Source organism: Artibeus jamaicensis, unplaced genomic scaffold (assembly GCF_021234435.1).
Source record: "Artibeus jamaicensis isolate MK-2021 breed Jamaican fruit bat unplaced genomic scaffold, CSHL_Jam_final contig_1410, whole genome shotgun sequence".
Taxonomy (NCBI): Eukaryota; Metazoa; Chordata; class Mammalia; order Chiroptera; family Phyllostomidae; genus Artibeus; species Artibeus jamaicensis.
Window position 1 is genome coordinate 1,113,147 of NW_026521281.1, and position 17,316 is coordinate 1,130,462.

Genomic DNA, 17,316 nt, shown 5'->3' on the forward strand with positions numbered 1-17,316 from the left:
GTAGTCATTAAGTTTACTGATGAACTGTGACAGACTATATATCAATCTCTTAAAAGAAACAGATGAACCAGCTGCTAACTAAGTCATGTACAGAGAATTCCTACAAGCTCAGACCATCTCATTCCCAAAAGCAGAAGGCACATGCACACAGGGGATGGTGAGGCTGAAGAAAGAAAATGAAGTGATGGCAAAGAAAAACCCAACCAAGTGTCCAGGGCCCATAACCTAGGGAGAACCAGGATATAGTTTTGATATACGAACTCTCACAAAGACTGTTTACTTAGTACCAGAAATGAGTAACACTGACTTTGAGATCTAAAAGACAAAAGCACTTATTTTGCCTACAGAAATAAATGTGAATCAAAAAGTCAAGAATTTATATGAAAGCGCTAAAATTGTAAGAGGCTATTAACAATACTATTTTTATTCTATAAAAGATATCCTTCCACACTCAAACCAGGTTGGGAAAGCCCAATATAAAGAATAAGCAATCATTACCACAAGAAAGACATCTAAGCCCTAAATAAAAATTTTTTATCCCATATACACAGTTCAGTTTGTTTTCCAATTATACAAGCAGTGTTTCAAGAGCCTAGTTACACAATGTTAGTTTAGGTACATCCTCAAGAAGAATGTCTTAGGTGAAGGAAAGCATAAACAACTTTTAGCTTTCAGTGACTTTTGTATAAACTCTGATGAATTTATGAAAGAAAGCCTTTGCCTGTCAGAAAGTCTAGGGAGTGTTAGATATATTTAACTGAATACAGAACCTCCAATGTGTATCTTACCTTTATCTGTGAGACCTTCTGGACAGTTAATGGGGACACCAGAGGTTGTGAGACAACTGGCGGTCCAAGGACATGTACAGGCAAAACAGTGGACTGACCTTGAGTCAAAGGCAAAATTTGGGGCTGAGTCAGCTTTGGCTGCTTCTGTAAATACAGTTAAATAAAGAAAAAAGATTAAAGATAAACTCTCCCATTTACAGTAAATATATTGATTATATATTAAAAAATGTAACAGCTCATCTCACCACTGAAACCTGCTGGCAATGTCCTACGAGCTGCTGGGATGGATAAATTTTCCCATGAACTTTTATTTCAGCCCGTGGGATGTTAGCAACCATTTGAGAACCCATCATTTGGTCTGAGGAATAGACTGTACTGGGCTGATTTGTATCTGAGTGTATAACTGATCCAGCTCCTACCTCGGACAAAGTGTCACCTACAAAAAAGGAAATAAGGAATAGGTAGATGTAAAAATATAAAGCACCAGGTCCAAATGGCACATGAAATAGTAAGTGTTTCTTTACTTTTTTATACTGACAACCTGAGACATCTTCAAATAAAATATGTACACTGCATAATTAATTAAAAACTATCATGTAAACTCTATGCTGACACTAAAGTATAACTAAAATTTTCTTAGTACAGCAAAAGCTAACAAAAACAAATCACATAAAAATCAACTCCATTTGCTGGCCATTTCACATATACCCCTAATCAATCTATATTTGGCATTAGGATTTCAGTAAAATATAAATATCATATTCTTTCTCATTCTCCTAGAACCTGGCTAGAAAATAATACTGTCTTATACAGCAATTAGTTATTACTATGAAAATACTACTTACTTCTAGAGAAGAGACTACATTGCAATAGAAAAAATTAGAGGAACTGTTAATTTTATACTGGAGTCCAAAAGACAAAAGATCTTTAAGTCTAAAATATTCCTTCTTGGGGAATAAACCAATATCTTGTAATTACTAATTTTATTTTTTAAAGGAATTTGGTAAAAATAAAACTATTATAATCCTTATGCCACTAGCATCCAATCCTTATGGACAAGTCACTTAACACAATTAAAGGAACTCAGTTTCTTAATTTAATTTTATTTTTTAAAGTTATTTTGTTTTTTAAAATAAAAAAAAGTTATTTTGTTTTTATTTTACTTAAAAAAATTATTTGTTTAATTTTAGAGAGAAGGGAGGGGAGGGAGAAAGAGACTGAGAGAAACATCAATGTGTGGTTGCCTCTCACTCACCCCATACTGTGCACCTGGCCAGCAACGCAGGCATGTGCCCTGACTGGGAATCAAACCAAAGACCTTTTGTTTTGGTTCACAGGCCAGTGCTCAATCCACTGAGCTATACCAGGGAAGGCAGTTTCTTAATTTTAAAATAAAACTAGCTGATCACTTCTCAGCCTTTTGGTTTTAAGATAAAGTGTAAAATAAAAACTAGCTAGCTGGTCTATTTCAAAGATTTTGTAAAAGGACTGATAAAAATCATAGATAACAGAATGCTTTAAAAAATACAAAGTACTATTTAAAAATAAGGGAACATAGTTACACACTATTGTTTTTATTAATTACAACTGTGTTACCTGTAACAGAGGAGCAGTGCTGCTGTGGTTTTCTTAGTAGAAGCTGTTGTCGAACTTGTTGATCGACTTCAGTTTCTTCACATTCAGCCACAGTGTGCTGGGCAGGAGTAGGGAGCAAAGTTGTATTCTGGAGTTGAGGGAGAACATTCCCCATAGACTTGCACCGAGAATCCCTGCGTTCTTCCAGCCAGCCAGCTGGCTTCTTCTCTCTTGTCTTCTTTATCAGGGTCACCCGGTCTCTAATGGACTTAGCAACAGCTTTGGAATCACTTTCATGGAAGAATCCTGACTTGACCTACGAACAAAACATAATGAGCAAACTACATCTTTAACATTTAAGATTTTAATAATGGAGTCTTTTTTTTTACTAATGGAGTTATTTTGTGCCCCCAAATTCCAAATGTTATTAAATAACAGTTAGTTTCTATGCTTTTCTTAATCAGACATGTGTAAATGTCAAAGACTTGAATGAGAATAAGAAAAATAATATCAACAAGAACTGCTGAAATAATTCTGGCCTTAAACAAAACAATCAAACTATTTGTGTGTCCTTTTATGAGCACATAATCTGGTCATGAGGGATGGATAGAAACTTAAAAGGAAATAAGAGGTAAAAAATGAGCATCTACAAAAGCCATAAAGGAGCACATGACTCTCTGGATAAAGTAGAGGAAGGTAAACTCTGACCTAGATTAAAACAAACAAACAAACAGAAAAAGGAACTTACATGCTATTGAGTATAGACATTTAGAGAGCAACACTATAGGCAGAAAGAAGTACGCTAACAGCAAAGTATTATAGCTTACAAAGGTGTTAGTGCAGTAAGAAGTAAGTTAAAAACTTGTTGTCTGAGAGAAATAGGGCTGAGTAGCAGAAAAGACGTGAGGAGGTGCCATGGCATATCATTCTCAGTCCTACTACAATCTGTTTTTTAAACCATGTCATGGGGGTCTGCAGACATGGGGAAATTTCATAGTAGTTGAAAAATTATTAAAATTTTAGGTGGACCCCTTACTGGTGCAGCTTGGTTGGGAGTTGTTCTACAAGGGGAGAGGTCACCCCTTCCATTCCCTGTCAGGGCACATGCCTGGGTTGCAGGTTCAGTCCCAGGATGGGGCACATACAACAGACCAACCGATGGAAGTTTCTCACATTGATGTTTCTCTCCCTGTATTTCTCCCTCCCTTACCCCATCTCTAAAAATAAAGTATTTTTTCAAAGCTCACTTTTCTTTAAAAAACAATGTTAGATGGAGTCCATATATTTAATTTCACTCCCTTCAAAAATGGCAGAAAAGAAACTCCATAGTAAATGTATTTTTAAGTTATAAACCCACAAGGACAGGGAGAATAAGTGTAAGACAACAACAATATTTTGGACTCTTTCAAACACAGAAGAAATTGAGTAAGTAAAAACTTACCTAGCAGACCTGGAAAAGGTCAATTAGAGAAAACTGATAATTATTCCCACATGCTAAACCATGATTATAAGACACAGGGATGGGTAGTTATCAAGTGCTTCCAAAAGTGGGTAAAGTCAAGGGATGACTAAAACAAGGAAGACTAAGTGAAAGGATTCTGAGAAGTAGATATTTAGTTCCCTGTATCCCACTCTCCATTCCACACCTTTCAATGATTGCTCCTCCCTACCAGGGAAGTCTAAAGTTTAGTTCTGTGGAGAGGATCTCTGGACTATGGAACACCAGGCACAGTAGAGGATATGGCTACCATGTGGAAAACAAAAATACGAAATGACCATACACATGTTGAATGCCAAATGCAGAAACTTCCAGCTCTCTTCCCCACTTGGCTACCAAAATATCAGGAATCAGATCATATCCCTCCAGGAAGGACACTGAAAGATGCCTCTCTAGGAAATCTGACCAATCCAAGAGGCAATTCAAATATTCATCAGAGATTCTCCAAATAATGGCCCATCCAGATACTCCACAGTAAAAGTCAAAGTTAGTAATTCTGACACAAGCAATCATATAGTCAATTGGCTTCTTAGTCTCTGTGGTAGGTGAAATTATGACCCCTAAAAGACATCCTATCCAAATACTTAAACCTGTAAATATGATGAGATATCACTGTACTATGAAAAGTTCACCTTAAGGTTGTGAGATTATTTGGGTTAGTCTTTTACCAGCTGGTGACACTAGAAGGATTTACATGCCATTGCTAACTTTGAAGATGAAGTAGGGGCATGTGAAAGAACTGAAGAACAGCCTTCCAGAGCCGAAAGTGACCCCTAGCTAACAGCCAGGAGGGAAATAGGGACCTCAGGGTTAAAACTGCATGAAATTACTGGAGAAGGTCAAAAGCAGATCCTCTACCAAAGCCTCCAAATCAGACACTAGGCAGCCAATAACGACTTCAGCCTGTGAAACCCCAGGCGGAGAATCCAGTGACGCCTATAAGGACTTCTAACCTACAGAACTGAGATGATAAATGAGTGTCACTTTAACCCACTAAGTTTCTGGTAATTTCTCTCACAGCAATAGAAAATTAATACAGTCTCCTGATTAATCATAAACAGCTGGCCAAGAATTACCAGAAACATGAGAAAAAGCCTGGAGCATAAAACTAACAGGAAAACATAGCGACCTGTAGAAAATGGACTGCGGGGAGAAAAAAATGTCTAAAATACTCCTTTTAAGAACATTATAAAAAAGATACAATCATACTGCATCCACAAAGCAAAGAACAAGGTGTTTTACTCTAAAAAAGAAACAGACAAGAAATAAAGGAACTCCAGAAATCAAAAACATGATAGCAGACATGAAAAACTCAATGGAAGGGTTAGAAGATAAAGGTGATAATATCTGCCAAAAAAGGAGAATAAAAAGACAAAACTGATGGAAATTAGAAAAGATAAGAAAATTAGAAAACCAGTTCAAGAGGTCCAACATCCATATAATAGCAGTCCCAGAAATAGAAAACAAATGGGAAGAAATCATCACTAAAATACTGCAAGAAATCTCCCAGAAACTTAAGACTATGAGTTAACAGATTATAAGGGTCCACTGAGTGTCCAATGCAGTAAAATGAAAACAGACCCAAATGAAGGCACATCACTGTGAAATTTTTTAAATACTGAGGAGAAAAAGAAGATTACAAGCTTTCAGAAAGGAAACAATGGATCACATGCAAAAGATCCAGAAAACAGGCCCTGGCTGGTGTAGCTCAGTGGCCCTGGCTGGTGTAGCTCAGTGATTGAGCACGGGCCTGCGAACCAGACAATCGCGGTTCGATTCCCAGTCAGGGCACATGCCCGGGTTGCAGACCAGTTCCCTGCAAGCCAGTTCCCAGCAGGGGACGCACGAAAGGCAACCATACATTGATGTTTCTCTCCCTCTCTTCTTCCCTTCCCCTCTAAAGATAAATAAATAAAATATTTAAAAAAAAAAAGATCCAGAAAACAGAACAACTCTGCACTTCTCAATACCAATACTGAAAGTTAGAAAAGCATGGATGGAGTAAAGACTCTAATTTTTTAATTGGAAACTAAAATGCCTTCAGCCAAATAATAAGTTAAAAATGAAGATAGAATAAAGAAATTTTTTTATACATGCAAGTCTCAAAGAATTTACCTACCACATACCATTTCTATAGAAGCTAACAAAGGAAGTCATGACTGGTATGGCTCAGGGGGTTGGGCGTTGACCCGCGAACCGATAGCTCACTGGACAGGGCACACGCCTGGGCTGCTGAGCAATCCCCGGTTGGGGGGCGTGGAAGAAGCAACCAATCGATGTTTCTCTCACACATCAATGTTATTCTTTCTCTCTTTCTCCCTCCCTTCCCCTATCTCTCTAAAAATAAATAAATAAAATCTTTTTTTTAAAGAAGCTAACATAGGAAGTACAACACTAAAACAAAAGAGTAAGCCAAGAAAGAGAAAAACATGGAATTTAGGAAATACTAAGTCCAATACAGGAGAGGCAGAGGAGTCTATGAAGACAATGAAGGAAAATACCAAGTTGATAGTTATACACCAGATGTCGAAGATAATCATTCCAGATTAGAAGAGTGAGACTACAAAGACAGACATTTTAAAGACTTCCATTTCCAAGATGCCCGCTGTCATCATCCAATTTTTCCTTTTAACCTCAGGACAGAATTCCCAGGTGAGCCTGCTTCACTGTGCCTGTACTGGGCTCAACTTGACCACGTGCTAACGAAGCTCCTGTAAGCCCTCCCTTTAAGCGCTGCCGCAGCCTGGATCAGGGTGGATACGCATTCCACCCCACAGAAGTTATCTGCTGCCATCTACTCTTGGGGGAGAGTGGGTCATGGGGAGGTTAGAAGAAGTCAGAGGGGCCGGCTCCCTGTCAAACCGTTCTGCTACCAGACAACTCATCTCTGGTCCACACAGCAGCCCCGCCGATGCACTGACTATGGGAACCAGGTGTTTCATTCCCTAGACTCGCACATGACCTCACCCACTGACTTCCTCAGAAGCACCTCTTCCAAACCCTTCCGGAAGATGAAGTCAGTCTGTGACTGAGACTCTGTTCAGCTCATTCTATCCTGGGTATCTTCACCTAAGAGTAACTTCAGTAACTAACAGGGTGTGTCCTTGTCACTCAGGTTTTCGAAAGAAAACAACGTACTTAGGAAAACTACAATGAAAAGTAAAGGAATGAGTAACAAAAAAGTCAGATTAGACATTGCCTGTGGTGATGAGGGAGGGGAATACAACTGGGAAGGGCACACAGGAGGATTCTAACATACCAACTGCGCTCTATTTCTATGTTTCCTTTTTAGTGAAGTTATTGGGGTGACACTGGTTAACAAAATTATACATACTTCAGGTGCACAATTCTATGCATTCTATTTCTTAACAAAAGTAGTGTATTGTCAGTCTGTACACAGTACACAGAAATTTAATATACTCTCCTGTAGAGACACATTTCATAGTAAAATATCAAATGAAATAATGAAAAGGAGAAAATAAAAAGCACTGACAAAGAACAAGAAAGTCAATCCTGATATATAGGGGCAGGGAAATAAAAGTAGAATTCACTTACCATTTCATATGCTACTTCTTCAGGTGTATCCGTTTCTAAATTAAAACTGAATTCAATAGCTTCATTGTCTTTGTGCTTGCCTTTCAATTTTTTAGGGTCTTCCACCCAGAGTCTTAAAGCCAGGGATGAATTTGAGCAATCATCTTCCTCTGCTAACTCCACCCTCAGTCCGGTATCCTCAGCAAAAAATGTGTGGTTTAGTAGGTTCCTGATAGACAACCTAATAAACAAAACACCTATCTCATTATCAATTCTTCCAATCATAAGCAAGATAGAGAACCTTTAAAATTCATTCTATCAAAGTAAAAGTCTTATTTTTAAATATACTTTATTGATTATGCTATTACATTTGACCCATTTCCTCCCTTTATTAGCCTCCATCCTGCACACCCCCTACCAGCCATATTCCCCCCTTCATTCATGGCCATGGGTTGTACATATAAGTTTTTGGCTACCCCATTTCCTATATTATTCTTAACAACCCCCCATCTATTTTGAACCTATTATTTATGTTTATTCCCTGTACCTTTTTCCCCCTCTCTGCCCCTCCTACTCTTTGGCTGATAACCCTCCATGTGATCTCCATTTCTGTGATTCTGTTCCTGTTCTAGCTGTTTGCTTAGTTTGTTTTTGTGTTTGTGTTGTTTAGGTTCACTTGTTAATAGTTGGGAGTTTGATGTCATTTTATAGTTCACATTTTTTATCTTCTTTTTCTTAGATAGGTCCCTTCAACATTTCATATAATAAGGGCTTGGTGATGATGAACTCCTTTAACTTGACCTTAGGTGGGAAGCACTTATCTGCCCTTCCATTCTAAATGATAGCTTTGCTGGATAGAGTCATCTTGGATGTAGTCCCTTCCCTTTCATGACTTAGAATACTTTTTTCCAGCTGCTTCTTGCTAGTAAGGTATCTCTGGAAAAATCACCCTATAGTCTTATGGGAACTCCTTTGTAGGTGACTGTCTCCTTTCCTCTTGCTGCTCTTAAGATTCTCTCCTTCTCTTTAATCTTGGCTAATGTAGTTATGATGTGCCTTGGTGTGTTCCTCCTTGGGTCCCACTTCTTTGGGAATCTCTGAGCTTCCTGGACTTCTTGGAAGTCTATTTCCTTTGTCAGATTAGGGAAGTTCTCCATTTTTTTTTTCATGGAAGTTTTCAATGTCTTGCTCTTCCTCTTCTCCTACTGGCACCCCTATGATTCCGATGTTGGAATGTTTATAAAGTTGTCCTGGAGGTTCCTATGTCTCTCCTCATTTTTTCGATTTCTTGTTTTTTCATTATCTTCTGGTTGAATGTTTATTTCTTCCTTCTGGTCCAAACCATTGACTTTTGAGTCCTGGTTTGCTTCCCTTCACTGTTAGTTCCCTGTATATTTTCCTTTATTTCACTTTTCATACCCTTCCTTTTTTTCCTCTATTCTGCCACTGTATTCAACCAATTCTGTGAGCATCCAGATTACCAGTGTATTGAACATGCAGAGATGTTCAACCTATCACAGTTCAATCATCTGGTAGGTTTACTATCTCTTAGTTGTTCAGTTGTATTTTTTCTGGAGCTTTGATCTGTTCTTTCATTTGGGCCTTTTTTTTTTTTGGTCTCAGCATGCCTGTTACCTAGTAAGGGACAGAGACTTAGGTGTTCACCAGGATGGTGGAACCAACATTGCTTTGTTGTGGTGCTACACGTGGGGAAGGAGTCTGAGAGGGGGCAGGGCTGCTTCCTCCACTCTCTACAGAATTTCAATCAGTTCCCCACTACCCGTAAGCAGATTGGGCCCTTCCGGTGCTGATTCTCCGGTGGATGGCAAACCAGGTGGATGGCCCTGTGGGTCTCTCCAATGAACTGTCCTCTGAGGCTGGAAGTTTCTCCCACTGCCTCAACCCTCACAGGTTTTATCAGTAAGAGGTTTTGAGGCTTTATTTCCCCACATACAACCCTGGGTTTCACAGTTTGTCTCACTCCCCAGTTGTTCCTCCTGATTTATTTACACTCAAATGTGGGACTGCTAGGACCACCAGCTCCACCAGTGGCCACCTTGCCAAGACTACTCTCCACCCCTCCTACCGATCGGGATGAATATTTCTTCTTTAAATCCTTGGTTGTCGTTCTTCCACACAGTTTAGCTTTCTGTCAGTTCTGGTGGTTTTTTCATTTTAAATTTGTTGTCCTTCTTTTGGTTGTGCAAGGAGGCACAGTGTGTCTTCCAACACCTCTGTAGTGGCTGGAAGTCAAAAGTCTTATTATTTTAAAGATACTTTATGGATTATGCTTTTACAGTTTCCCAGATATTTTCTCCCTTTATCCTCCCTCTAGCCTGCACACCCCAACCCTCCACCATCACCCCACTTAGATCATGTCCATGGCTTGTACATATAAGTTCTTTGACTTCTGTTTCCTACACCATTCTAAACCTTTCCCATCTATTTTATGCCTGCCAATTATGCTTCTTATTCCCTATACCTTCCCTCCATTCTTTCCCTCCTCCTACCCACTGAAAACCCTCCATGTGATCTTCATTTCTGTGATTCTATTCCTGCTTTAGTTGTTTGCTTAGTTTTTATTTTCATTTTTTTATGTTCAGTTGTTGATAGCTGTGAGTTTGTTATTTCACTGTTCATAGTCTTTGATTATCTTCTATTCCTTAGATAAGTCCCTTTAACATTTTATATAATGAAAGCTTGGTGATGATGAACTCCTTTAACTGGACCTTAGGTGGAAAACACTTCATCTGCCCTTCCATTCTAAATGAAAGCTTTGCTGGATAGAGTCATCTTGGATGTAGGTCCTTGCTTTTCATGGGTTGGAATACTTCTTTCCACCCCTTTCTTGCCTGCAAGGTTTCTTTTGACAAATCAGCTGATAGTCTCATGGGAACTCCTTTGTAGGTGACTGTACCCTTATCTCTTGCTGCTTTTAAGATTCTATCTTTATCGTTAATATTGGGTAACTTAACGATGATGTACCATGGTGTGTTCCTCATTGGGTCCAATTTCTTTGAGACTCTCTCTGGGCTTCCTGGACTTCCTGGAAGTCTATTTCCTTTGCTAGGTTGGGTAAGTTTTCCTTTATTATTTGTTCAAATAAGTTTTCAAGTTGTTGCTTTTGTTCTTCTCCTTCTGGCAACCCTAATGAATCTGATGTTAGAGTTTTTAACATTGTCCCAGATGTTCCTAAGCCTCTCCTCATGTTTTTGAATTCTTGTTTCTTCATTCTGTTCCGCTTGGATGTTTCTTTCTTTTGTTCCAAATTGTTGGTTTGAGTCCCGGTTTCCTCCCCTTTATTGTTGATTCCCTGTATATTTTGCTTTGTTTCACTTAGGGAAGCCTTCATTTTGCAACCAAGCTCAATTAGTTCTGCGAACATTCTGATTAGCAGTGTTTTGAACTCTGCATCAGATAAGTTGGGTATCTCCTTGTCACTTAGCTCTTTTTCTGGAGTTTGGATATGTCCTTTCATTTAAGGCTGTATTTGTTTGTCTTGGTGTACCTGTTATGTTATAAGGTGACAGGGCCTTAGGTACTCCTCTGGGTAGAACAGCCCTCTTTGCTCAGTTGTGGTGCTCTTTGTGAGGGAGATGTAACAGAGGGAACAATGTAACTCCCTTGCTTTAGCCCCACTTTCCAACGAACTCTCTCATGTAAGACAGTTTCTCCCACCATGGTATCCCCCACAGTAGTTTATAGCTAGCTCTGACTCTTTAGTTCCCAGTCAGACAGCCCTGCAATGCCCGCACAGTCCTCCTCCTTGCCATGAGTTCTCTCCCATTAGCTCTTGGGTCTGCCCCTCCTACTGGTTTAGATGAATGTTTCTTCAATTCCTTGGCTGTTGGAATTCCATGCAATTTGATTTTCTGGCACTTCTGGTCGTTTATTGCTTTTAGATTGGTTGTTATCCTTCTTTCGGTTGTATGAGGAAGTAAAGCATTTCTACGTATGCCTCCATCGTGGCTGGAACTCTGAAAATTTTACTTTCAAATTTCTATTAATTCAATGGCCCCAACTAGTATGTCTCAGAGGGTTGAGTGCCGGACTGAGAACCAAAGGATCACAGTGTGATTCCTAGTCAGGGCACATGCCAGGATTGCAGGCCAGGGCCCCAGTAAGGGGTGTACAAGAGGCAACCACACATTTATGTTTCTATTCATCCCTTCCCCTTTCCAAAAATAAATAAATAATTTTAAAAATAAATTTTAATTAATTAAACCGTTATTCTTGTTTGTCATAAAAACAAAATATTGTATCTAACTTATTATTATCAAGGGTGCAAAAATATCCCCCTAACATGCATTTGTAGTGACATTAATTAAAGATTACTAGTAGTAATATATCTAGATACTGAAGTTTAACATACCTAAAAGTATGCCTAAAGAGAGTTAGAGAAGTGCTTCAGTACATGTTACATGGAGTGAGTAATTTCCCTAAACCACTGGCTTAAGTTACTAAGAGTCAAACAATAGATTCTGTGCAAAGGAAATGGAAAACTTTTCCCAGCTACGTAAACTCAAAGTTAGTAAATGTTACAAATCGAACTCAAAGACTTCATTAGAAATAATCTAGTCCAGAGATGTCAAACTCATTTTGACCGGGGACACATCAGCCTTGCAGTTGCATTCAAAGGGCCGAATATAATTTCAACTCCTTAACAGTTAAGGAGTAGTTACATTTATACAGTTCTGAAATTATTTTTGCCCTTTGAAGTTAACTGTGAGGCTGATGTGGCCCCCAGTGAAAATGAGTTTGACACCCCTGATGTAGTCACTATTTGTCACTTTTTGGAGAGTGCCATGGGTGAAGCTAATTTATAATTTAGTTCAGCAAAGTCCCATGGTTTTCTTAAAGTATTTATGTCTAGTGTTTTAGTCCAAAGTACACATGAAGTGGATACAGGACTATCCTAATATAGATTAACCATCTCTGAAGAGAAGAAAGTACAGGGGTTCAAAAGATTCTTTTACAAGCTGGGGCAGTTAATTTCCTTTTCTTTAACCAACTTCTAAAACAGATATATAATATCTAACCTGTCTGTATTACAGACTAGGGAGAACAAAAATGATGTATTCCATAACGTCTATGTAGAAAGCCCCTCCCATTTAATTTATAACAGATAATACATGTCATCCTGTAAGTTAAGGATTTAAACTCTCCATATTTTTAGTGATCAAGAGACAAATACTTAACCTAGACAATATTATAAAAAAGAATAATTTTGTTCAGACTAATTAGTTTTAAGGTTAAGGTGAAATGTGTTTAAGACACAACCAAGTTAAGCCCTCTGACTCACAATAAAAATTTTACCAAAGTATTTTACTAAGGAATAATTATAGCAATAACCAAAGATACCGTCCATTAAATACTTATTACTCTGTTAGGTGTTTTATATGCACTCATTATCTTTTTAACCATAAAAATAACACCCTCTTTGAGTAACAGTTAAGTAACTTGTTCAATATCATACTGGCTAAGTGAGTCCAGATGTCAATCTTACTCTTACATTGAAGCCTGACCATTTTCCAATAAACTAATATGGCATGAATGCTGTTCAATATTCCAGTGGTCTTCAGTAATAAATCACAATTAGTGATGAGACTGTATAAACAACAGTAAGAATCCCAACTGAAATGGCTACTTCAACATAGTATTTTTACTCTTGCTTAAAAAAAGCATGCCTAGCCCTGACTGGTGTGGCTCACAGTGGATTGAGCGGCGGCCTGCAAACCAAGGGGTTGCCAGTTTGATTCCCAGTGGGGCATATACCCAGATTGCAAGGCCAGGTCCCCAGTGGGGGACGCATGGGGACCAAACACAGATTGGTGTTTCTCTTCCTTTCTTTCTCCTCTAAAAATAAATAAAATCTTTTTTAAAAAAGCATGCCTAAACTCCTACAACTCAAAAATAAATGAAACAATTTTTAAAGGGAAAAGGATTTGAACAGACATTTTTCAAAGATATACAAATGGCCAATAACTACATGAAAATATACTCAACATCATTAGTCATTAGGGAAATGCAAATCAAAACCACAAGAAGATACCACTTCACACCCATTAGCATGGCTATTACCAAAAAACAAAAAAAGAAAGAAAGAAAAAGAAAATAACAAGCATTGGTGAGGATGTTGAGAAATTGCAACCTTCCTATATTGCTGGAAGGAATACAAAATGGTACAGCCACTGTGGGAAAAGTTTGGTGGTTCTTCAAAAGTTTAAAACATAGTATTACCATATGAGTCAGTCATCTGACTCCTAGGTAGATACTAAAAAGAATGTAAAGCAGCAATTCAAGCAAATGTTTGTATACCAATTTTCATAGAGAATTATTCATGATTGACAAAAGGCAGAAATAACTCAAGTATCCATCAACAAATAAATAAACAAACAAAATGTGATATGTGTAACGTTCAGCCTTAAAAGGGAAATTCTGATACACACTACAACATGGATCAACCTTGAAAACTATGCTAAGTGAAATAACCCAGGCACAAAAGGAAAAATATTGTGTGATTCCACTTCTATGAGGTACCTAAAATAAGCAAATTTATAGAGACAGAGAGTAGAATAGAGGTTACCAAGGGTTGATGGAAAGAGGGAATAAGGAGTTGTTAAATGGGTACAGAGTTTCTGTTTGAGATGATGAAAAAGTTCTGGAAATAGATAGTAGTGACAGTTTTACTGTGAAAGTACTTAATGCCACTGAATTGTAGCACATAAAAAAGACTAAAATGATAAATCTTATGCTATATAAATTTTACAGTAATGAAAACAAATATATACCTAGATATACCCTTTTGATACAAACATTAAGAATGTTCTATAATGAAGCTATAATTAAACAGGCCTTACCTTAGTGGCTTTATGTATTCTCAGAATAAGCAACACTAAACTCAGAAAAATAACAAAAATAGGAGACAGTCAATCAAATGCTGCTGGAAATAATTTCTATAAAGGACCTGTCACCTTTATTAATCATAATCAATAGGAAGGTAAAAATCAAATGACTAATCCTTCAACTTGTCAGTACCTGTCCAAAGTTCAAGTTAAAGGGAAATACAAGATAAAACTCAAATAATTTTTCCATAAGAAAAACATGAATTGTGATACAAATTATCTAGAATACTAATTCTTGAACAAAAAACAGCACTATGAACTTTACCATCATAATGCAAGGACATATGGTCAAATAAAAACAAACATCTGGTGAGTTGATTACTTCTTTTAACTATCATAAAAACCATGTAAGTACTTACCTGGAGGTGACACTACAGAAATTCTCTACTTCATCAATTGTTAGAAGGAAGTTAACCTGGGTGGAAGGGGCCCACTGTCTTAATCTGATGCCTCAAGGTGATGAAAGCTTGTCACAAAACACAGACAAACACAACCCAAATTTTGCTTCAAGGAAAATTCAGCACATGATAGCAAAGTCTAAAATGGCAAACAAATTGCACCAATACAGTATACTAAAGTCAGTATGGTTTGTTTTCTACTCAAAAATCACCCCAAGCATATTTTAAAGGTGAAAAAATGACCCAGTGCAAAATAAGAGAAAAAATGCATCTATCAGTTACATCACTTCAATACACTTGCACCCACCTTTCAGATTTGTTTTGACGAATACAACCTTCAATGATTTCTTTCACTTCAGGATCAGTGACTTTATTGAAACTGGCTGGTTTTATGCCCTAGGAAGAGAAAAATGTTTTCTAGTCACATATTAAGCAACAGAAAGCCCAAATGAACATGACATTTATTAAAATAATGATTTTTTCCATTAAACCATATTTGAGTTTTAAATGAGATAAACATATATAGTCTAAGTTTAACAACTTTTTTGACAAGAATTTTGTCATAGTTCTACAAATAACAGTGAAAAGTGTAAATAATCTAAAATCAACACAGTAAAATTGACATGTTATGTAATACATACACTAATAATAAACAGAAACTAAAAGTGTTCTCAAAGTAATTAATAACATAGAGAATTCTCACAGTGCAACATTAAGTAGGGAAAAAACAGGATTCCAAAATGTATATACAGTATAACCCCAATTAGCAAAATATAATAAACAAGTATTCATTGAAATCAGAAAAAAAAATCAATGTTATTTAAAAACTTTTTTTACCTTCACCTGAGGACATTTTCATTTGCTTTTTTAAGATTTTATTTATTTGCCCTGGCTGGCGTAGCTCAGTGGATTGAGCGCGGGCCTGTGAACCAGACAATCGCGGTTCGATTCCCAGTCAGGGTACATGCCTGGGTTGCAGGCAGGTTCCCTGCAGGCCAGTTCCCCGCAAGGGATGCAGGAGAGGCAACCATACATTGATATTTCTCTCCCTCTCTTCTTCCCTTCCCCTCTAAAGATAAATAAATAAAATATTTTTAAAAAACCAAAAAAACTTTACAACGATTAAAAAAAAGATTTTATTTATTTGCAGAGAGAGGGGAAGGGAGTGAAAAAGAAAGAGAGAGAAGCATCAATGTGTGGTTGCCTCTCACATGCCCCCAAACTGGGGACCTAGTGCACAACCCTGTCATGCGCTGACTGGAAATCAAACCAGCAACTCTTTTGTTCGCAGGCCAGCACTCAATCCACTGAGCCATACCAGCCAGGGCTTCATTTGCTTTATTAGAGAGAGAGAAGAGGGGAGAGAGACACACGCACGCACCCACATTCATATAAGAGAAGTATCAACTGGTTGTCTTTGCACACACCCAGACCCAGGATCCACGCTAGGACCAGGGACCAAAAGCATCTCTACCAGGGTCGCACACACCTGCGCCTGCACCAGAGCCTGAACCTGGAATGAACCCGCAACCCAGGTACATGCGCCAACTGCGAATCCAACCACAACTGTTCAGCTATGGGATGATGCTCCACTGAGCCACAAAGGGCCAGAGCCATTAAAAAATTTTTGAAAATTCCTAAGAAGTTTCTCTATTGCAAACATTCTAAATATTATTTCAAAGTCTTTTAGAATGGCTAGAAGAAATGAACAAATTGATTTGCTAAAGAAACTCGGTCATCAGTCCTATAGAATATCCCATATTCTGAACATCAGCCTTATTTCTTATGTCTTTCTACCCAAACCTCTGGAGTCAGACTTGGGGTCAAAATCTACCATTACCAGTAGCTATGTGAACTTGGATAAGTCACAACCTCTAATTTTCAGTCCCATCATTTGTAAACTGAACATACCACCATCTTGCAAGGATATAAAAATGAAAGCATGCAGCATATAGCATACATTTAAAAACAGTACCTCTTAGTATTAGTTACCTGAAATACTCTAACAGTCTCTTCTCCAGCCTATCTGAGCCACCCAATTGGATATGAAGGAAACCTCTTTTGAATAATCCTGGCATTTCCCTTCTTTCTCCCTCATGTCCCTTACAATACTCCCATCCTCTTATTATTTGTGTGCTTATTTGTGAATTTACATTACTGTCTTACTAAAAATGTAAGCTCTTTGGGGTAGCAAACACTGCTTTATTCGTCCATGCATTCCTTGCAATTTCTAAAAAAATTACTCATAGCAAGAATCAAGCCCTGGCTGGTGTAGCTCAGTGGATTGAGCACAAGCCTGCGAACCAGAGAATTGTGGTTCAATTCCCAGTCAGGGCACATGCCTGGGTTGCAAGCCAGTTCCCTGTAGGCCAGTTTCCAGCAGGGGGCGCACGAAAGGCAACCATACATTGATGTTTCTCCCTCTCTCCTTCCCCTCTAAAGATAAATAAACAAATAAAATCTTTAAAAAAATCAAACACTGTATCTGTTGAACTATAGTTTGAATGCCCTTTCACAGTTAGGTTTTTAGAAGTAAAAGAAACCTTCAAACCATTTAGCCAATCTTTATTATTCAAATTTGGAAAATGAGACCCATCTAATAAATATATAAAATTTCT

At 37.9% G+C, this 17,316-nt stretch overlaps 1 protein-coding gene across 2 annotated transcripts in view; it reads right to left on the bottom strand.

Moving 5' to 3' along the window:
- WNK3 (WNK lysine deficient protein kinase 3) overlaps positions 1 to 17,316 on the bottom strand; it is a 116,107-nt gene that overhangs the window by 73,475 nt on the left and 25,316 nt on the right. For both annotated transcript variants that reach the window (XM_037153661.2, XM_053667574.1), the window contains exons 5-9: positions 15,006 to 15,094; positions 7,417 to 7,636; positions 2,385 to 2,679; positions 1,036 to 1,224; positions 789 to 940 (exon numbers count right to left, since the gene is read on the bottom strand). In XM_037153661.2, the coding sequence (XP_037009556.2) occupies positions 789 to 940; positions 1,036 to 1,224; positions 2,385 to 2,679; positions 7,417 to 7,636; positions 15,006 to 15,094 (945 nt within the window). The remainder of the gene's footprint in view (positions 1 to 788; positions 941 to 1,035; positions 1,225 to 2,384; positions 2,680 to 7,416; positions 7,637 to 15,005; positions 15,095 to 17,316) is intronic.